Below are 21,642 nucleotides of genomic sequence, written 5' to 3'. Positions count from 1 at the left end.
CAACACCATTTTTTTTTTTTTTTGTCTGTGAAAACACCAGCAGGCTGTGTCGAAGCATGGGCTGATGATCCCTTTATGTGATGGTAGAACAGGGGAAGAGAGAGACAAATTAATGAGATTGTTAAAAATGGCTGAAAACCTGATATCAACTTTGAGTCAGTATTTTCTTTTTAAAGTAATATAATACATTATTTATAAATAGGACATTGAAAGTGATGGGGGAAATAAATGTCTATGCAGTGATGTTATAACCATTAATTCTTTAATGGACAAGGACAAGGTCTGCACCTAACAGAAGTAGGAGAGTGAGTTATGGGGCCAGACACACGACGGCTCTGCCACCGACTAACTGTGCAAGCTTGGACAGGGTACCTACCTCTCTTAGCCTCAAAGTCCTCCATGGAAATAGTGGGTAACGTGTGAAGATTAAAGAAATAGCACGTTTCTTAAAGCACTCAGCATGTCAGCGGATGTTGGGAGCCTTCCCTCACCCCTTTGAAAATGGGCTCTGCACAAACACATTTTGGTGGGAGGCTGGGGCCTATCCTACCAACCTGAGTTGGGGGAATAAGATGATCTCTTCCACAGTTCGGGTTTGCACAACCAGCTTTTGCAGGTAAGGCAGGGAAGAGGCGTGAGTGTCATTGGCAGAGCGATAAGCAAGGCTGGCAAGTTCACTTAGATAGAACCTCTATGGGCTCCTTAGTTCTTCCAGGTTGAATCCTGGGCAGAAATCACATGAAAGCTGTGAAGCACAGACATCAGTTTAGAAACTGTGTACTTTCCTGCTGAATCCCAAATGCACAATAACTGTACACCTTGCGGTTGCATGAATCTACAAGGTCTCCTATGCACCCTCATTCATAAACTCAAGGCTGAGAATTTTGGCAGGCCAAGTCCTGCCCCTCCCCGGAGTGAGCCGCCTTGGTTCACATGGGAGTGGTCCAGCGACAGGACCGTACACCTCCCCTCTGGAAGCTCTTCAGCAGGACCTGCCTCGGTTCCTGGGGCAGCTATCCTCCGGGGCCTGCCTGCAGTGAAACCATCAGTCCGTGGAGATGTTCGCTGGATTCCCGACCGGTTGTGGGTCGGGCTCAACCCTCCCTCTGGGTTTTCAGGATTTGTAATGATCGCTCCATTTGTGTAAAATAGGCCGGCATTTTCTCTTGTTACTGAGATGTATTTTTCTATGTTAGTTAAATGTATAATTTGTGTAATTTTGTACATTAAAATGTATGCTTTTTCACAATTAAAGGGTTTTTTTTCCCTTTTGAATGTTTTATTTATTGATGGTTTGTTACAAAGTGTTGTCGACCCTGTCGTAACACAAAAAGGCAAAGGAGCTAGGACTCCCTTGATTTTTGGTGGGGAATAAATGCTTTTCTTGATACTCAAATCCACTTTGCACAAATAATTAAATGATTTCCTTTATAATCCATTATATATCTGTAGTGATTTCTGATTGCTGCTTTGACAGATGACCATGAACCCATTGCCTTAGAACAACTCACATTCATTATCTTGTAGTTCTGAAAGTCAGAGTCCCTGGGCTACGACCAAGATGTTGGCAGCGCTGCCTTCCTTCTGAAGGCCCCAGGAAGAAAGTATTTCCTTGCCTTTTCTGGCTCCTAGAGTTGCCCACATTCTTTGGCTTGTGGCCCCTTCCTTCCTCTTCAAATCTCTCTCACTCTGACCTCTGCTTCTGTTCTCTGATCTCCTTTTCTCAGACTCCGACTCTCCTGCCTCTCTCTCACTTAAAAGGACTCTTGTGATGACACTGACTCCACCAGGTGACCCAGGATCATCTCCACATCTTAAGATCCTTAAGTACAGCCACAGAGTCCCATTTGCCACGTGGAGTTACATGGGCAGTATTCTAGGGATTCAGGTGTGGGCATCTTTCAGCATCATTATTCTGCCCACCACAGTCCCATATGTACGAATTTGGAGGCCACAGAAAAAAGCAGACATTTAAAAATCAAATGAGCCTGGATTTGAACTGCATCTCTGTCACTTGCTGGCCATATAACCAAACAGCTTGTTTAACTTCTCTGAACATCTTTTCTTATATCTGAGATGAGGACAATAATCCATTACTATATCCCTGATGATAAACTACAATCCCCTTTCCTTCATTTTTTGAAAACATTCTTTTTGCAATGAATGAATGAATTTTTTTTTTTTTTTGGTTTGCCGAAACAAAATCCACATTGGACCTGAACGGGCCTCTTGTCCTCTCCCATCTGACATGTCCCTTTCTGTTCTCTGCCATCACCCAGGAAGAAGCTTTCGTGTCTGAGAGGATGAGCTCAAGGTTTGTCCTTCACCAAATGTAGTGCTGTAATTCACCTATAAGAACTCCTTCCCAGGAGGACTGGGAGCACTTGGAGGATGGGTTGGGGGATGGGGGAGGTCACAGCTGTCGTCGGGATGGGGTCAGGCTTCCCCTGCTGCCTCTGTTGGTCCCTGGCAGATATTGCTCCTCTCTGTCGCCCTGCAAACTGGAGGGTGCATTTCTTGGGTTTTGTTTCCTACTTCCATTTCTCTGTTGCGCGCTTGGGTTACTGACCTTGAGATGAGATGGTGTGGAAAAAACTCAGACAAACCTGAGCTGAAATCCCAGGTTAGTCACTTCCCGGTGGTTCACTTGAGCAATGGGCTTAAGGTTTGTCATCCTCAGCGCTCCAGCCTGAAGATGGAGGTGGCCTGGTTCGCCATGTGGGGCTGCCTGAGGGAGCCAACAGTGTATGAGGCAGAGCATGATGCACGGAAATGAACTGTGTGTGCAAGTACCCTTATGCACAGGATGCAGTTTCAGGAGGGTCCGATCGCCTCCTCTGCACGGGGAGAAAAGAGTGAGAGGAAGTGATATAAAGTCAGTGACACGCAGTGGGCGCCACAAAGGTGTGTTAGGTGAATGTCGAATGATTAGTTGCCCAAGACTGCATAGAAAGCAGGATTCTAACTCAACCACCTAGACTCTTCTGACTAAACCAGGTCCCTTTATCTCCTATCTCCCAGTGGGACCACCTCAGTCAGGCTCGTGGGGAGAGGAAAGGGTAGTTGTTTCGATGTGGACTCTGGCACCAGACTACTCTGTTTAAACCTCGAAGTCTTACTTGCCAGCTGTGACCCTGGACAGGTTATTTATGTCTCTGAACCTCAGTTTTCTCATCTGTAAAATGAGGCTAAAATGGTACTTTCAAGGTTGCTGCGAGGCATAAAAGAGTTACTATCTGTTAGGCGCTTACAATGGTCCAGGCATGTAGTAAACTTTCTATAAGCAGAAGCTATGAAGATCCTTTCCTGCTTCTGCATAAAGACAGCCCTTTCTCAGCTCCTTCCTCGTGTCACTCCTTCTAGTCTTGGCAACTGCCCAGCCCTTTCTCACAATGGAAAGGGTTTTCTTTAAAAGCAGTAAGATTACATATGGGACTGTGGTGGGCAGAATAATGATGTTCAAAGATGCCCACACCTGAATCCCTAGAACTACTGCCCGTGTTACTCCACGTGGCAAATGGGACTCTGTGGCTGTGCTTAAGGATCTTAAGATGTGGAAATGATCCTGGGTCACCTGGTGGAGTCAGTGTCATCACAAGAGTCCTTTTAAGTGAGAGAGAGGCAGGAGAGTTGGAGTCTGAGAAAAGGAGATCAGAGAACAGGAGCAGAGGTCAGAGTGAGAGAGATTTGAAGAGGAAGGAAGGGCCAGCAAAGCCTGAGAGACTGTGTCCTCAAGATATTGAGAGCAGATTCAAGCATGCAATAGGAGGCCTGGCCTCCAAAGTTTGCCTAACTCAGATTCTTGAGTTTTCTGATATTTCTCTGGGTTATGTCACCCTGAAAATTTGAGGGGTTTTAGAAGTTTCTACGTGGTCTTCAACATGAATTGTTCTTTCCTGGAACGGGCTGGGAATAGTATTTCACAGGACAGAGAAAAATTTTCATTGAAAAATCGAAAACACTTGCAAGATAGCCTGGAGGCTGACGGGCCTCAAGAGGAGTGTCTCTGGCAAATCTGCACAGCGGACCCAGGGACACAAGGAGAGAGGAGCCAGGATGCAGCTGTGGTGGGTGGAAGGCAGATGGAGGCTGTGTGTGGAACTTTCTGTTCTCACATTCAACACTCTCTCCCCCATTAGACTATACACTTGTTGAAGGCAGAGACTTAGAAATACTCATCTGTGTCCCCACACTAGCCTCTCTCTCAAGCATAGAAAAAGAACTTGCTAAATGCCCACCGAGTGGATGAGCCCACGCTCTAGGCCTGGCTGAACCTCCTTGAGGTTGAGGCCCTGAGGGAGCCGTTTCACATCTCCCCTCCTGTTTCCTCTTCCAAGAGGGGGCAGGTAACAATACCTACCTGCTGCACAGACCCCTTGTTGCAGGGTTGAAAGACAGTAGATTCAGGGAGGTGTCAGCTGAGGCCACGGATCTGATGGCCCCGGGATCCTAAGTCCATGGGGCCCAAGAGTCATAAAACAAGAACATGAATCCATCTGTCTCTCTGGTATTCTTGGAGCTTGGCCACACTGCAGGAGCTCTGGCTTGCAGCTGGCAGGGCCCGGGGTTGAAGGGACAGCTCCCAGCATGGAAGGCTGTGGGTGGGGGTACATTGCAAGAAGCACTGATGCTCCCCTCTGCAGTCCCCACCCAGTCCTGACTTTGGTTGTCTAGACTGGCTCGAGGAGGGGGTCGGCAGCTGGCGATTCTGCCTCTCCAGGAAGTGCAGCTGGGACTGCAGGGTCCCCAGGGACTTGCAGGATCCTCTGCCTGATAATCGTGGAGAAATAAGGGAAGGTGTCTATAGGAGGCAGGTGGTGTCTGGCCTTAGAGGAGAGCCCCAGCAGAGCGACCTCCACAACAGAGGAACCCCAGAACGCCCAGACTGCAAGCTCCAGGAGCAACAAAGGTGGACTGTGCCCCTCCAATGAGGGAATATCTGTCTGTCTGGTTGACTGCCAGCTGTGTGTGTGTGGTCATCTCTGTCTCTGTGTGTCTTTCTCTGGAGCGTTTTCATTTAAGCTTTTGACTTTCTTTATTCCTGGTGTGGACTTGTGTGTGGGCGTCCTGTTGCCAGTTTATGATGCACATGTGTGGAATCGCCCTGAGCTTGCCTTTGATATTGGTGCGTTGTGTGGTGTCATTGGCGTGCACGTGTATGTGTGTGTCACTGGTTCTCATGCAAGAATATGCTTCTCTTATGTGTCTGTCGGAGTGTGCCCCTAGCATGTCCCTCTTGGCTGCTGCACCACCTTTCCTGGCCCTTACCACCTCTTGGCCCACCATATGGGTGCTTTTGTATCCAATTCCCCTCCTTAGCAGGTCAGCTCCTGGAGGGCAGGCACTTGGTCTATTTTGTCCATGGCTCTGTTCCCAGCTCCTGCAACAGTGCTAGGCACTAGTGGGCGCTCAGCAAAATAATACTGACGGAATGAACGGTGTGTCCAACGTATGTGCCTCTCCAGTTGTGCAATTAATCTTGGTGTGATACTGTGTGTGAGTGGGGTTGTGAGACAGTGAGGATTTCTGTTGTGTGTTTGTAATGAACTCGGAATGTGCACAAGCATATACGTGTATGTGTGTGCAACATTGAGTGTGGTGTGCACGATAGAGCCCCTATGTATCTCCGGAGAGCATGTGTGATTGACTCTCGTGTGTGTGCCAGCATATCTGTGCATCTCTCATGTGTTTGGCGTAATTGGTGTGCAGGTATGAACCCGCGTGTGCCTCCAGAGCGTGTGGGCGCGCGAGTATACGCACACAGCTCCTGCCCCGCGCTCTCCTCGCGCCCTGCGCTCCGCCTAGGGGCGGAGAGTGGGGAGTGCGGCGAGGGCACTGCGGTGCCGTGGCCCGCCCTCCGCGCTGCGGCTGGGGCGCGTCACAGTCCCTCCCCGCCCCAGCCGCGATCCCCGCCTCCCGGTCCTTTGTAGCTGTCCGCGCGGCTAGCCCGCAGCCGCCCGGAGGCCCCGCCCCGGCCCCGCCCCGGCGCGCGCCCCGCCCCGCCTCTCCCCTCCCCGGGCCGCAGTCGCGCCGGGGCCGCCGCAGGCCCGCACCGAGGCGCGGAGCGCGGCGCACGGCGGTGGCCAGGGCCGCGGGTGGGCAGGCAGGCGGGAGCGCGGTGGGTGGCCGGCCTTGGACGGGTATGGCGGACCGGCGGCGCGCGTGGAACACGGAGGACGACCTGCCCGTGTACCTGGCGCGGCCGGGCAGCGCGGCGCAGACCCCGCGCCAGAAGTACGGCGGCATGTTCGCCGCGGTGGAGGGCGCCTACGAGAACAAGACCATCGACTTCGACGCCTACAGCGTGGGCCGCCGCGGCTCGGCGCGCACGCCGCGCAGCGCTGGCCGGCCCGACGCGGTCGGCCTGCCAGGGCCGGGAGGCAGCGAGGACACGGCCAGCGACGTGAGCGAGCCCTCGGGCTCTGCGGTCAGCTCGCCCGGAGAGCGCGACGAGCGGCCGTCGACGCTGCGCATCCGCTGCCCCGCGCCCCGCGACCTGCCCCTCGGCCGGGACAATGGCCAGGTACCCTCGGGGCGCGCGCGGGCCGGACGAGGGGGGCGGGCCCCGGGAGGACCCAGGGCATGGGGCGCCCGAGGGCCATGCCCCGGCCCCGGTGTTGGGGCAGCGGCCGCCAGGCGGGGGAGAGCCACGGCGCGGCCCCTCCCCCACCTCATCATGCAAGAGGTTCCCAGAGCTGGGGCGACTCGGTGGGGGCTGGCCGGCGTGGTCCGTGAGACTCGGAAGGGATCTCCCGGATCCGGTCCCGGCTCCTCTTCTGCAGAAAGGGAGAGCGAGGTTCTCTGAGAGGGGAAGTTGGCTAAAGCCACCGCATGGACACTTAAAACGCTAAGGAACCTCTGGGATGAATCTAACCCAGGCCCCTCATTCTGTTTTGTGAAAAGAACTGGAGCTCCGTTCCGCGTTGGTCCATTCATCCATCCACTCACTCGGTAGTAATTATGGAGCACCTACTGTGTGCCGGGCCCCGGGAGAGGTTCCGCGAGTCGCCTGCGGCCACACAGCTTAAAGCTGGAAGGAGCTTTTTTCCGACCGCTCCCCTCATGCTTGCTGGGGGGAAGGATTTGGTTAAGGATTTAGTTCGTGGGGCAGTTGGAGCCGTAAACCCCTACCCTCAAGCGCCAATAGATTCAAGGGGCACTCCTGAGCTCCACAGCACACACCGATGTGCCTGCTTCACAGAGCAAGGTGGAGGTAGAGCTGGGATTTGAACTGGGGTCTCTAGCCTCCCAGACCTTAGCATGGGGCCGGGAGGATCAGGGAGAGGGAACGCTAGGGCTTGGGCCCTGTGGGTATTCTCTCTTGAGCTGGGGGTCACCAGGGAACTGGGGAAGGAAGGGCGGATGGACGACGTAGCCTTTGGACGGACCGACGAGAGCCAGGGTCAGGCGCCAGAAAAACGGAAGTTGGAGCATCCGAGGGCTGGGGAGCTTTCGAATTGGTCCAGACCTGGATGCCGGAGCACTGCTAGGTGCCAGGCCCAGGGTAGGCGCTAGGTCCCTGGCTCAGCAACCTGGCCCCACCCTCCAGAAGTTCCCAGGCTAGAGTGAGCGCCGGATTCATTGTGAGAATTAAATCAGATAATGCCGGTCGGTAGTGAGCATTCAATAAATGTTTGTTGTTGACTTTTATTACAATCATTATCATTTAAATTAAACCTTCCCCTCTTAAATGCTATGAGTGACCCAGAGTGAGCCTGGAGGGAAGCAGAGCTTGATCGGGGCAGGTATCTGGGAGGGCTTCCTGGAGGAATAGGAGCAGGGGACTGGTAGACACGGTGTGGGCCCCTTCGGGCCCCATCCCTTCGAGGGCGGGCTTTCTGTAGCTCCAGAGCTCTCCGTGGTCCTGAAGCCGGAGCCTCGCAAGGGAGAGGTCCAACAGCAAGGGTGTGTGTGTGTGTGTGTGTGTGTGTGTGTGTGGTGGTGGGGTGGTCAGAAAGGGAGACGGTGCTAGAGTCCAGCCTCCTCTTCCCCCACCTCTTCTTTATCTCCCCCTGTCCACTACCTTCCCTGGTAGTCCGACCTCTCTTGGGATCCAAACTCCCGAGCCCGATGGGGAGGCTTCTGGGCCGCGGGCCGAGAAGCCGGACCAGCACCAGGGAATCCGGGTTTCCAGCCAAGGCGCTTTGCTCTCTTGAGCCTCAGCTTCTCCATCTGTCAAATGGGGGTGGCCGTCTTCTCCCGGCCTTCCTCAAAGCGTGGTGGAGTACCAGGGAGACGAGGGCGCTTTGTGCACGGCCCGTAGCTGTCCCAAGGAGAGTTCCTCTGGAGCTGCGGTCAATGTCACCAACGCCAACATCTCCCCCAGGGCGCAGCCTGGGCCAGCCCCGCAGCTGCGCCCTGACGCTTGGGGACGCTGGTCGCTTCACCTCTCCCGTTCCTCTCCGCTACTCTTTCCTCTTCTCCCTGTGGTCCCCTCTGCCTTTCTCCATGGCTTCTCAGGGACCGGACAAAAGGCAGCGCCTCTGGCGCGCCCGGGGCTCCGAAAGCACTCGAGCTTCGCGACTGTGGAACTCAGGGGCTCGCGATCTCCACGGAGGGAGGGTTTTACTTTCTGTGGGCAGAGCGGCCTTGAGGCTTGGGTTACAGCGGGCTCGAGTTCCGGGGCGGGCCTCACCGCTCCAGGGCTTTGCAACGGGTGCCCCGGCCCTTCCCCCCCGCCCACCAGGCTTCTCCCTGTGCTGCAGGAGGAGTTTCTGCGGCGCAGGCGCAACGATTGCCGCTGCCGGAGGCTGAGCGGCTGCGGCGCTTTGTACCGGCGAAATCTGCTTGGGAGCAGCGATCTGTTTGGCCAGTGGCGGGCGGATGCTCCTCCCCCTGATACGCACGTGGTCTTGTCCCTTGCTCTGGGGGATTTCTGCTCAGATCTCCACACTGACCCCAGGGAACGCCCTGGTACGTGGAACCTAGGACTTAACAACTCCAAGGAAGGGAGTGTAGGACTTGGGGAGGGACAGTGTCCCCACCTGCAATTTCCGGTCATTGACAAGGATTTTAGGCCCCGCTGAGAGCCAGGGATGCATGAATGCGTGGAGGGAAATGAGTTGTAAACAGAGTGTAGGGGAACTTGGCATCTCCGTGCTGCTTTGCTGCAGCTAATATGTTTTGCACGCGGGGTACATCATTTTACCTCTGTAAGCCTCAATTTCCTATCTGTAAAATGGGAAAATTATGCCTAGTGTTCCTGGGATACTGAGCTGGCTTCTCTGTGAAGCTAAAACCTCACCTCTATTTTAAGGCCCAGGTGTCTATGGCCTCCTGCCCTGGATTAGGGGACTGGCCTCTGGGGTGGTGGAGGTCAGGGCCCCAGCCCCCAACCACGGTGCTGAGGGAGCTGTACCAAGCCTAGGCCACCCTCGCTCTGGATGGCAACTTGAAAGCAGAAAAGATGAATCGTTTCATAGGACCTGTGGGGTTGGATTTCGCATGCAGAAAATGAACAACGAAGTGGTGGATAAGGTTGGTGTTTTATTCTGCCTGGGAACTTGGGGCACCTGTCCAGTGAGGTGGGGGCTTGCTGGGGCTCCCCCTTTTCCTCCATCTTTCATCTTTTCCCCTCTGCTGTTATGAACCTTGTCAAGCTGTGACCTGGCTTCCTGCCCACCTCCCTCTGGAGCAACATCTGGATCATGGACTCCGGGGCTGGTGTCCACACTGCTGTGAGGCAGGAGCACCCTAGTCCTCCTCCTGACTCCCAGCTTGTCCCCGGGCTGTGGAGACCTTGGTGCCAGTGGCCCAGCCCTCCAAACACCTGCTGTCTTGGAGGCAATTCTGTGGGGTGACCTGTTGGCCCCAATGTCAGGCTGCTGTGTGGCTAGGGAGCTGCTGTTGGAGTAGAACAGGTCAGCATTAATTAAGGCCATACCCTTCTGTCCCTGCTGTTCCCCCTGCCAGTTAGGGGGCTCCACCTTAGAGGCCCCCAGGGAGGGCTGGTTCAATGCTAGGATGGAGAGGGTGGCAGGGAGAGGCTTCGTGGTGGGGAAGGCATTGGAGATGGGTCCAGGGGAGTGGGCAGCCTTTTGTCTGGGGTAGACTATTCAGGGAGAGGGTACGGCGTGAATAAAGGCTTGGGGTCCGAGATGGAAAAAGTGCTTGGTGCATTCAGGGAGAGGCACTCGGGAAGGATAAACGGAGGCTATGGAAGGAGAGGCAAGAGGGGAGCGGTCCTTGGGTGCGATCCTGGAGGGCCAAGAACGTTCCCAGCAGCTTGGGCTGATCCTTGGCCCCTGTCCCACACTCCCTCCCCCCACACCCCCGCAGATGTTTCGGGGAGGCCTCCAGACGCGCGGCCGCACACCTGTGGCGTCGCCCGCGGGCCCTGACCGCGCCGTCTTTTCCTTTTAAAGGAGCCCTGAAAACCAGACTCTCTGGATCGCGAGAGCGAGGCCAGGGCCCGCCAAGGGCGTGTGCGCAGGGCGGGGGTCGGCGGGGCTGGGCGGGTGGGGGGCGGGGGGCGGAGTGGGAGATCCGAAGGGAAGCGCTTCCTGGTTCGAGCCGAGAGGGGCGAATCGGGCTTCGCTCCGCGCCACCGGGAGGAGCTGTCTGCAGCCCCCTCCTCCCGCCCTCGCCTCTCCCTCCTCCTTCTCCCGCCCTCCTTGCCGAGCCGGGCGGTGCTGGCAGCCGGAGCGGCGGCGGGCGGGCCGAGCAGCCGGGGCAGCCGCGCGTGGGCATCCACGGGCGCCGAGCCTCCGTCCCTCTCTCTATCCCTCCCGGGCCTTTGTCAGCGCGCCCGCGGGGAGCGGGGCCGAGAGCGCCGGACTGAGTCAGACAGCTCCGCAGGTCAGCGGCCGGGCCGAGGGCGCCAGAGGGGGCCATGTCGTACCAGGGCAAGAAGAGCATCCCGCACATCACGGTAAGCGGCCCCCGCCCCCGCCGCCCCGCGCTGGCCTTTGTGGGCTGGGAGTGGGCGTCCGGCAGGGTCCAGATCCACTGGGCGCCGGCAGGGGCGGCCCCCGAGGCCTCCTGCGTCGCCGCGGGTGGGGCGGGGCCGGTCTCGGGATTTCAGCCCCCTCCCCCAGCCTCTGGGGACAATGGGGGTGGGGGAGCCCCGCATGGCGGGGCGGGGCTGGAGCCCGGAGTCCCTCTCCCCGCGGGCTTGCCACCCCCTCCCCCCACGGGATGTGCCAGAGGATGGCGTGGACAGGGAGGATGCGGAGCCGAACAAAAGAGGGAGGGGCGGGGGTCCGAACCCCCTTCCCGCAGGCCTCGCGCGGGGGTGGGAGGGCGAGCTGAGCCTCCTTCTCTCGGCCCCCGCACCGTCCGGCCCATGCACCCGACAGCCCGGTACCTCCCCAGCCAGAGGAGCGAAAAAGATCAACCAGCGCTCCCCACTCCCCGCCTTTACTGATGGAGTGGAAGTCCGGACCTAGGGACAGCGCCATGATGGAAGCTCGGTCCACCCCTCCCCGCAGCTAAAAATAACCTAATGGGGCGACGCTGGCGGCTGCGGCCCGGGAAGGGTTAATGCTGCCGACGCTGGGCCGCGAGAGGGTGGGGACGGTGGTGGAGGCAGAACAGCCGGGCTGCGTCCCTGGGTGTGGCCGGAAACAAAGGAACCCCCGTCTTTACGCTTTGTCTCGGGGTGGGGAGCTGAGGGCGCAGCGGTCAGGAGCTGGCCCTCCGCCCCAGGTCCTGCCTGGCATCAGCGTGGAGCCTGACTGTTCCTGAGCCATGCGGACCACTGGAGCCCATGTATGCAGGAGCAGCCCGGGGCCGGGAGGCGGGATTCTGGGCGTGGTGGAATCCTCCAGGGTGACTCCTGAGGTTTGACTACTGGAGGGAGACCCAGCCTGCTCATTTATGCAAAATTCAGGCTCCTGGACAGTCACAGGGCACCTGCCAGAGGGCAGCCTTAGGTAGGCGGAGGGATTGGCACTTCCACTCATCTGCCAGTGGTCTGTCCTGTGTATTGCAGGCCTGTTTCTTTAAATCGTGGCAGCAAGGCTTTGTGGATGGCATTACCCACGTAAAGCTCCCTGAGGCTGGAGCATAGGCTGAAGGCCTCCGCCACAGGAAGGTCAAGAGAGACCCCAGGCCCCCTGCCTCCCCTGCACTGTCCTGCATCCGCCCCGGCTCTGGGCTGAGTCTTGAGTTAGAAAATTCCTTCAGGGCCCAGCCTCCGCCCTTGCCAGCAGGCCTCTGCCAAGCCCCCATCCGGAGGGTGGGCACCACCTCTTCTCTGTTCCTCAGCTCTGCCCTCTGAGACGTAGAGGTGTAAGTGGCCCATTCGTAAACACTGTAGTTGGTCGAGAATCACTAGAAGACATATGGTTGCTTCCTCCTGGGCAATGTGAGAAGGCAGGTGATATTTGAGCAAGTCCCTGCCTTGGGACCCTCTAACCCTGCCTCCCAAGGGAACTGAGGCAGGTGATGGGGTCAAGGGTGAGGCAGTGACTCAGGAGTCAGGAGCTCTGGATTTGAGGCTGTGTGCCCACAGCAGGTCTCTGCTGCTCTCAGATGCCCAGTCTCCAAGGTGGAAACTTAATAGGATGGCCTGCAAGGCAGGCCTGTGGGATGCTGCCACCAAAAGTGTGCAGTCCCAGTCTGCTAAGCTGAAGTGCTCACTGGGCCTACTGGCTGTCACCCTCTGGAGTGGAGGTGCCTACGCTTTTCCAGCTGATGGAGCTGGGTGTCTGATGCCTCTCTGAACCTCAGTGCTCTGCTGTATGATGTAGGCCCCTTCACAGGACTCCTGAACATCCTAGGTGACCCTCCAAAGCGTTTAGTGTGCTAGGTGCATGATAAGGGCTTCAGATCTGCTGACAGGTCTTGCTGCTTTAGTTCTTCATGTGAAACAATTAGTCAACTTGTGTGTAAAGAGAAATCAAATGGGTGATTCCAGCAGCCTCTAAAGGTGATTTCAATGAGCATGGGAAGGAGAGAGGCTGTAAGTTATGCTTAGTTCCTGGGAAAGAGGGCCTTGATGAGGATCATTTGTGTTCATTTGGCCCACATCAGCCAGAAGAGTTTGTGGTTTTAAACAAATCAAAACCTTCAACAAATCAGAGAGGATCCACTTGTATGGGGCTTCACTGTGGGACCTTTCATCTTCCTGAGTACCTTTTGCTAATAACACACATACACGTGTTGTGATAGGAACCAGATCCCTGCCTTAAATGCCATGTAACAAATGGGTGAGCACTGTGGCTTTTCAAATGGCTGCACCTTAACCTGTTCCATAGTAGGCATTTGACAAGTTAATGCAAACCCATTGGCTGTTAGTGGGTTTGCATTAATTTGTCAAATGACTGCCATGCCAAGCACAGTGCTGGGTGCCAGGAAGAGTGGGAAGGAGGTGAATGCATTTGCCCTGGCCCTTCTAGAGCTTACCCAAGGCTGACATTTCAGCCTGAAGTGGTGGTGAAGTGTTAAGGGTATCATATGGAGGGGCGGAGGAGACCCCAGCAGGGACACTCAGCCTGGTCCTAGGGGAGACAGAGGGGACAGGAGGAGAGCAGGGTTCTTCATGGAGCCCGTGGGACCCCAGCAGCAAGGGAGTTGGCATGCTGGAGAAACTGAAGGAAAGACGGCCTCCGGAGAGCCCACCCTCTGCTTCCCAGGGCAACCTCTGTACAGTTAGATCAAATCATGAAGGCAGTTGAGATGTTTCTGACAGCCATGGTGTGTGGCCTGTGGAGAGACCTGGGGGCTTAGAAAGGATCAAGTGTGGTTCATGGAAAGAAGTGCTGGGGTAGCAGGCATAGCTCTCAGCTTCATCCCCAGGTCCCCACCTGCTTGTTGCTGGGTCATCCTGTGCCCCTCTGAGCCTCAGCTGTCTCATCTGCACAGTGGGGATAAGGGTGTAGCTTTGCCAATGAGTTCAGAGACTGGAGAGGCGGGAGCTAGAGTGGGGGAGGTGAAGGGGCATCACAGGCAGGGGCGCAGCATCGGCAAAGGCAAGGAGGCTGATCGTTCTGCTCATGTTGACGATGATGGTGGTGTCTTCCTCTTTTTTCCATATTTTCTGAGATAATATAGTAGCCGGTTAGAGACGGAAGAGCAAAAAAGCAGAAACACTTAGCTCCTGCCCCCAAGGGCTGTTTGAAATATTTATAAAGCTCTCTTTCATGCGTGGCTTTTTTTTTTTTTTTAATGAATGGCACAGTTGGGGATTAACTTAGCTGAAGCGGCTTCTTGTGCCCACTGCAGTGAGTAGAGCATCCTGGGTGTGGCTCTGAGCAAACAAAGGCACATGGCTTCCTAGCCCTGCAGAAGCTGTTGGCTCTGAATAGAGCCACCGAAGGGGGGAGGCCTGCTCAGTTGTGAGAGGAGCAAAGAGTGTCCACCATGAGGATGACGGAGTATTATTAAAAATAAAGCTTCATGAGTACCGATCACATGTGTTTTTGCTCTAGTCCAAGCATTCGGCGCAATTGCCATTATCTCTTACCTAGTTCTATGCACGGTACTGTGAGAAAGGCAGCCTAGGTAGATCACCCCTCTTTCCCAAAGAGTAAACTGAGGCTCAGAGAGATTCAGAGGCTTGTAAAGGTTCTTCATTGGCCAGTGGAGGAAGGAGAGCTTATGTTCAAGCAGGGAGGATAGATGGGCTGGTCTGTGTGCTAGGAAAACCACTGCCCATGTGTGTGTGTGTGCATAGTTGTGTGTGTGAGTGCCAGTGTGTATGTAAATGTAAGTGTATGTCTTTGGTGTTTAAATGTGTTTGTGTGTGTGGGTGTGTATGTGTGTGTGTTTGATTAAACAGTGAAGATGATCAGGAAAGAAAGATCAAGTAAAAATCACATCAGGCTGGATTAGTTGCTCTAATTTGCAAGTATGCAAAAAATGTGTGAGGCCTGTTATGCTTTTTCCCAAGGGTGACATTCGGCCCGTCTATGGATACCCAGTTGATTCCCTGCCTTTTTACACAAAGGATTTGAGATGTCCACAGTGATTTGTCATGCATATGGTGAAATCAGATGGAAGTCGAATAGCAGAACTGAGGATCAAGGAAGGACAGAACAAATATGCCAGTGATTAGGACACTGGAGTGTCCATGATTAGTCATCCACTACTGACTCTGAGCATCTGTCATCCAGGGCAGAGAAGCAAACACCCTCCATGATGTCAAGGTCATGATCAGAGAGGGAGAAGTGGACCATTTTTAGGGAAAACATTATTTTGTTTAAATCAAATTCTTAAAAATGTCTTAGAGGGGACATAAAAGTGAAAGTGACATAACTATGCTACCTTAACCCTGAATGCCCATTTCTTCTAATGAACATGGCCAAGACTGAATACATGGAGCACACACAATACAACATACATGAGTGTGCATGGCACATAGTAAATACCTAACAGGTCATAGCTCTGTTCTGAAAACTCAGGCTGTGTCTTTGAGGAAATGAAAATTCAGAATGGTAGCTAACCAGCAGGTGTGGTGGGCAAGCATGTGTGTGTGTGTGTGTGTGTGTGTGTGTGTGTGTGTGTGTGTGTGTCCCTGACCTTAATTATCTTGCCATCTAAGTGACAAAGTACATGCACATAAAACAACTTAAGAAAGACTAAAGGGTGCCTGTAATCCCAGCACTTTGGGAGGCCAAGGTGGGCGGATCACTTAAGGTCAAGAGTTTGAGACCAGCCTGGCCAACATGGTGAAACCCTGTCTCTACTAAAAATGCAAAAATTAGCCAGGCATGGTGGCGGGCACCTGTAATCACAGCTACTCGGGAGGCTGAGGCAGGAGAAATTGCTTGAACCTGGGAGGCAGAGGTTGCAGTGAGCTGATATCATGCCACTGCACTTCAGCCTGGGCGACAGAACGAGACTCTCTCAAAAAAAAAAAAGAAGAAAGAAAGAGAAAGAAAGACAGGAAGGAGGGAGGGAGGGAGGAAGGAAGGAAGGAAGGAAGGAAGGCAGGAAGGAAGGAAGGGAGGCAGGCTGCGTAACAGGGCACAGGTGTCAGAGGAATTCAGAGAAGAGATGACTCAGCCCTGGCAGAAGCAACAAGAGATGGCTTCTTGGGATTTGGAGGATGACATCAGCCAGGTGTTGAGGGACTTGATTGGTTGAGGGAAGGGAAGGGCATGCAAGGTGGGTGGAATATTTCACACAGGTGAATCAGAGGATGCAGAACTGGAAATACATGTGAGTGGGTGGGGCTATGGGGGGATTCTATAAAGCTTTGGAAATCAGGCAGAATGCACCCAAGGGGATGGAAATAACACGTGGGTTCTAAGTGTGTCTTAGATATGAATGGGTTATTTGATGTTGAGCAAGTCACTTTCTCTCCCTGGGCCTTAGATTCCTTTTCTTGACAGGGAGAGTTGGATTAGATAATTCAGTTCCAAGTTCTAAGCCACTCTGATCTTCTTCTGTGGTTAATAGGAAGGCACTGGAAGTTCTTGAGGTAAAAGGCTGTTATTATGAAAGCAGCTTGTAGGAATGTGGATTCTGAACTCAGACTATCTGGCTTTGAATACTGGCTGTTTTACTTACTAGCTGTGTAATTGGACAAGTCACTTATTCTTTCTATACATCAATTTTATCTGTACAGATTTATGTTTGGAAATCAGAGTGATATTTCCTAAGACTTTTTCCCCATAGAATTAAATGACTTAATATGTGTAAGATGCTTAAAATAGTGCCTGCACATATTAAATACAATGTGGATTAGCTCTTATTATTATTACCGTGGGATGGTGTATTAGCTTTGCTCCATAGCACTCAACCCCAAGGTCTCAACAATATACACTTATTTTTTGCTCATGCTGCATGAGGGCTGTGGGTTGGCTGTAACTTTGCCCCTGTTTACTGGTCGGTAGTGAGTCTGCTCTTTGCATCTCCTCACTTTGAGACCCAGGCTGAAGGAGAAGAAAAGCACAAGAGATTGGCAACAACCTGAAATATCTTTAAGAACTTCTACTCAAATATAGCATATTTCACATCTGCTGATAGTGTACTGGCCAAAGCAAGTTGTGTGATCAAGCTCTAAATCAGTGGGAGAGAAGCAGAAAGTCAGTCTTTCTAGAGGAGATGTGAGGATTAAATGTGAAAGTTCTGACATGTAAAAGATGCTAATACACACCCATGGAAGCTGATGATGAGGTGGTCAGGAAGCACAGGGACTGAGTTTGGAAGAAAAATGCCACCATCGGTTCTTAGGTTGAACTGGATTTGGTAGCAAGCTCCAAATTGAGGTGTCTCAATGGACAATAAGGAATAGATTGGAATAAGGGTGAGAGGCAAGGGACAGAGATAGCTATCAGGGGCCCATGTCCAAAGGGATTGGTAGAAGACAGAAAAATGCAAGCTATTTCAACAACCAGTGGTTTTCAGCCTATGTGCTGCAAGCACAGTGGTGTACTGAAAAAAATTCTCTGCAGATGTGCTGCTAAATTTTGATCAGCATTTAAAGTTTATGTTTGCTACAACCAAGTCTACAAATTATTGTAGCATCTCTCAGGTGGAGCCCTGAGTATTCACAAGCAGAGAGATGTAGAATACAGTCTAATTTGCTGTAAGTAAAAGTCAGCTCTTGTCATGGAAGAGGAACACCAGAGGACTTTGCCCTGAGAGCATATAAAAGAACATGGTCAGGGCAGTGGACAGCACCATGGTGCTGAACAGTAACCAAGTGCAATCAGAGCTATTATAGACCTTTAAGACAGCCACAGTCACACTGTAGTGGGCGGGCATGGTGATGGTTGCAGACTTACTTGGTGTAATTTTAATCCTGCAAGAATGCTGCAAAATTTTATATGATTTGGAAGTATGTCCTGAATACAGTAAGGTTGAGAACCATCGCCCTAGAGAGCTGTAATGACCAAATCATAGCTTTGCTCTGAGAAGAAACAACTCTGAATTGGTGTTGGTAGTTTGGGAAGTGGAGTGGGATCTTGGATGCTTCATAGAGAAGTTGGTCTAGAAAACAACAGCAAGCAGCTAAAAGGAAGAAAGCAATGTCTGTGGATATATGAGATTATAGTTCCCCACTCCTTCCTTGGGCCTGTGTCCCAGGCATCCAGAGCATTCGCCTTGACCTGGCACACCATGTGTGGCCCTCTGCCTTTGTATCAGCTGTGTCCATTCTCTATAGAGGATCCCTCTTCCTGGGCTGGGGGTGGTGAGCACTTCGATTTCAGTAACTTTGGCTTGTTGCTCACGTCCATCTGCTCCGCTTGACCGTGGATACTTTGAAGACTGGGAAATTGTCTGATTCTCCTCAGGAGCCCCTCAGGAACACTGGGGATTCACAGCGGGGATGCCACACTGTGTGAGTGAGTGAATGGGACCAAGATTGTGGACTTCTTTGCTGATTGAGGTTTCAGCCACAACTGCATTTAGTCTTCCTTAACAAGGCACTATCTATGGATTTAAAGTGAAGGTAGTTACTATGCAGAAGGAGATGGAGGTGGCATGAGGAGTTTTGGAGCTCAAAGAGAAAAGAAGGTGTGGGGGCCCCTGAAGTGGTGCTTTGACAATGGGGAGAGGGCAGATCTGGTTTAGTAATGGGCTTCGCTGCATTTCACATCGAATAGGAAGCTTTTGCAAAACGTACTTTTTACACACAAGCACATTGCACGTCTTCCCCTCTCCCTGGGGCCTTGACTAAATAATGACCTGGTGTTGGAACTTGGAGTCAATTCCATGGGAAGACTCATTGGATCTGATGCAGAATTGCATACAGCAAAAAGGTGGCTATTTGAGGAAATTTTGAACCTGCCCCCAAATTATGTTGCTATGTATTTTTAGATCATACCGTATCCATAGACTCTTAGGGCTTAAGGTCTAATAAAATCTCAGCAAATGTTTGATTTCTATAACCTCAAGGTTGAATGGAACTTTTAAATTATGTAAAATTTTATGTTGTACAATTAGGGAGGAAGGAAAAAGTGTCTGTCTACTGCTTCTCCCCTGCCCCCACCATTCTGCCCTCAGTGCAGAAATTCCCAGTATGCTCTCTTTGCATACCTCCAATGACAGGGAGATCACCACTTTACATGGCAACCTGCTTTACTCTTGTATAGCTCTGTTGTTAGAAGGCTCTTCTTTATGTAGAGTGGGATTCTGCCTCATGCCCTACTTTTGTTCTCAGAGTCTTCCCAAGTTTCTTCTTCCACACTGCTATTCCTAGAGGCACTGGAAGATGTTTCTCCATTACTTAGGACCTTCTCTTTTCCAAAACCACTCCAGTTCTTTATTCCTCCTCTATCATGATTTCCACATACGGTGTTAGGTTTTGCTTTACTTTCTTTCATTTTCCTTTCCTTTCATCTCATTGTTTTGCTATATTTTATTTCTGAACATGCAGAATAAAACGGAATCTAAATACAACTTGAATTATTGGGGACCTCTTAACTAGTTTAAAGGCTTCCTAAGGCCATCAACTCCTCTGAGAAGCTGATAAAAGCAATCGAAGCTTTTTCCTGCATCCTCAAATGCATGAACATTTGGTATAGAATGTTAGAGCATTTGGCATAGAATGTTAGACTTCATAGGCCAGTGTTCAGTGTATTGGGTGCTTTTACATATTATTTCAAGTAATCTTGTGAGGTAGGTATTTTGATGGGTTCCATTTATAGATGAGGAAACTGAAGCCAACAGAGATTAAGTATCTTGCCAAAGATCACCCCGCTAAGAAGCTATGTGGGAATAAGCTGCCATCTCTGGTGCCAAGGATTTCAGTCTCATGGGGGAAATAAGATATATTAAAATGAGCTGGAAAATGAGCGTCATGAACAAATGCTGACCAGAGATGCAAGCCTCATGTTGTGGGAACTCCAAGGAGTGACCTTGTGATCCTGGACTCAAGACACTGCACGTGACTAAGGAGTTGGAAAGCAATGAGCAGAGCAGATGTGGCCAGAGATCCATGCTGCAGGGAGGCCACAGACGAAGGCACAGGTTGTGAAGGTGCAGTTAGGAAGGCAGAGTGTGGTGTGTGTAGATAGATGTGGTGGGGCGTGGCCGAGAGAGGGCAGGGCTCAGGCCAGGAAGAGCCTAGGAGGTGTGCTTTGTCCTACAGATGAGGACAAGCTGGTGAAGGAGTTTGAGGAGAGGCGAGGCATGGTTGGATTTGCATTTCAGAAAGATCACTCTGCCTGTCATATGGAGCGGACAAGATATTATGTGGCAGGGAGATGGGGTGAGGGCTTATCTGGGGCAGGTGTATTGGGAGGTGAAAGTCAGCAGGTAGGTATTAGAACAGTTCCAGAGTAGATGCAACAAGATCTAAAAAAGAGTTAGGTTTGAGGTGGGACAGATTAGAGAGAAGCTGAAAATGGAACTGAGCATTTTAATGAGATCTGTTACCCCACGTTGCAAGGATTAAAAAAAAATAAGGCACTGTGCAAAGTGCTATCCATGGGTTAATTCATTTCATTTATTCAAAATTTTCCTCTGCATTTGATGGGAAACAGAGGCACAGAGAGGTGAACTCACCCATGTGACACAGTTTGGAGGTGTGGGGCCACATAAGACCCTAGGTAGTCTGCCCTCTGCACCCATGTTGTTAGGTGCAGTCTGGCCTCTGCTTTCATATCCAAACATCGCCTCTTTGTTAAATGAGCATGCAAGGAGAGAGTAAATATAAGCACCTGGCTCCCAGGAGGCATTGGCAATGTTTATTAGGTGACAGGTTTCTGCATGCAATGTCTTTCCCCTAGAAAGTCTTTTGCAGTTTTCAGAGGCATTTAATCTGCCTTAACCACTATTGACCACATTCACAATAATCGTGTCAAGAGGGCAGGTGAAGTGTAAGGCCTGGGGTATGTACTTGATAAACACTGAACAGATAAGTGTAGTCTATCGCTGCCTGTCTGTATTTTACAGAGTGGGGAACTGAGGCTCAGATGCATCAACTAGGTACACTGAAGAGAACACTGTACTAGTCTGACCACCGAGAGGCAGTGGGGTGGTCTCTGTATAGGTGCCAGGTGGAATTCGGTTCAAATCCTAGCTGCTGTACCATCTCTTGGCTGTGTGACCTTGAGCAAATTACTTCTGAGTTTCCTCACTTGTCATACTTATTCCCACTTTTAAGGTGATTTAAGAATTAAAAATGAAAACCCATGTAATGCAGAACTGATCCTTCATATGAGTTTAAGGAATGTGCACTTCTTAAGGCAAAGGACTTCTGTTCAGATTTCTTTCTATAAAGCAAGAAGCTCAGACCAGAACACAGAGAAATGGGTCAAGTCACCAATCACACATGCAGCTAGCATCATCTTTCCCCATGCAGCGTGCAGGCCCTGCCCACTCTTGGGGTTGTGACAGAGGTGTGCTGTTTTAAAATCAGATATTCAGTCCATCAGGGAGTGCTCCCTGAAAGTCTGCTGGTACAGTGGGACCTGAAATTGTGCACTTATAACTGCAGTTGTCATGGAAACAGGCATAATCTCGGAAAAAAAAAAAGTCCTGCAGTCCATGGGGACCACCTGTATCTCCCATTCATGAAGGTGGGAAAGCCACCCTGTCCCCTACCCATGAGAGGGGGAACGAATGTGTGTTAATTAGATTCAGGCTCATACTGGTTGCCACTGCGTGGGTTGCATTCCTGGATAGTGTGGCAAAGGGCCACTGGCTGACAGGCTGTCCCCGTAGGCAAAATCAAAGGCAAATGGATGGTTTCTGTGAATAAATATGAGTATGCAGCTGGATGGGATGGCAGCACTTGCTGTTGCA

At 52.0% G+C, this 21,642-nt stretch overlaps 1 protein-coding gene across 2 annotated transcripts in view; it reads left to right on the top strand.

Annotated features, from left to right (window-relative positions):
- Positions 1–6,020: 6,020 nt before the first annotated feature.
- The window catches only part of CRMP1 (collapsin response mediator protein 1), a 71,933-nt gene continuing 56,311 nt past the window's right edge, over positions 6,021–21,642 (top strand). Inside the window, exon 1 of one of the 2 annotated variants that reach the window (XM_032136141.2) lies at positions 6,021–6,523. In XM_032136141.2, the coding sequence (XP_031992032.1) occupies positions 6,143–6,523 (381 nt within the window). In that variant the 5' untranslated portion in view covers positions 6,021–6,142. Of the gene's footprint in view, positions 6,524–10,522; positions 10,871–21,642 lie in introns of those variants that run through there. The other variant, XM_032136142.2, reaches the window with a different exon arrangement.

Source organism: Hylobates moloch, unplaced genomic scaffold (genome assembly GCF_009828535.3).
Source record: "Hylobates moloch isolate HMO894 unplaced genomic scaffold, HMol_V3 SCAFFOLD_17, whole genome shotgun sequence".
Lineage (NCBI taxonomy): Eukaryota > Metazoa > Chordata > Mammalia > Primates > Hylobatidae > Hylobates > Hylobates moloch.
Note: the sequence above shows the minus strand (reverse complement) of the source record. Positions and strands in the feature narration are given on the sequence as shown.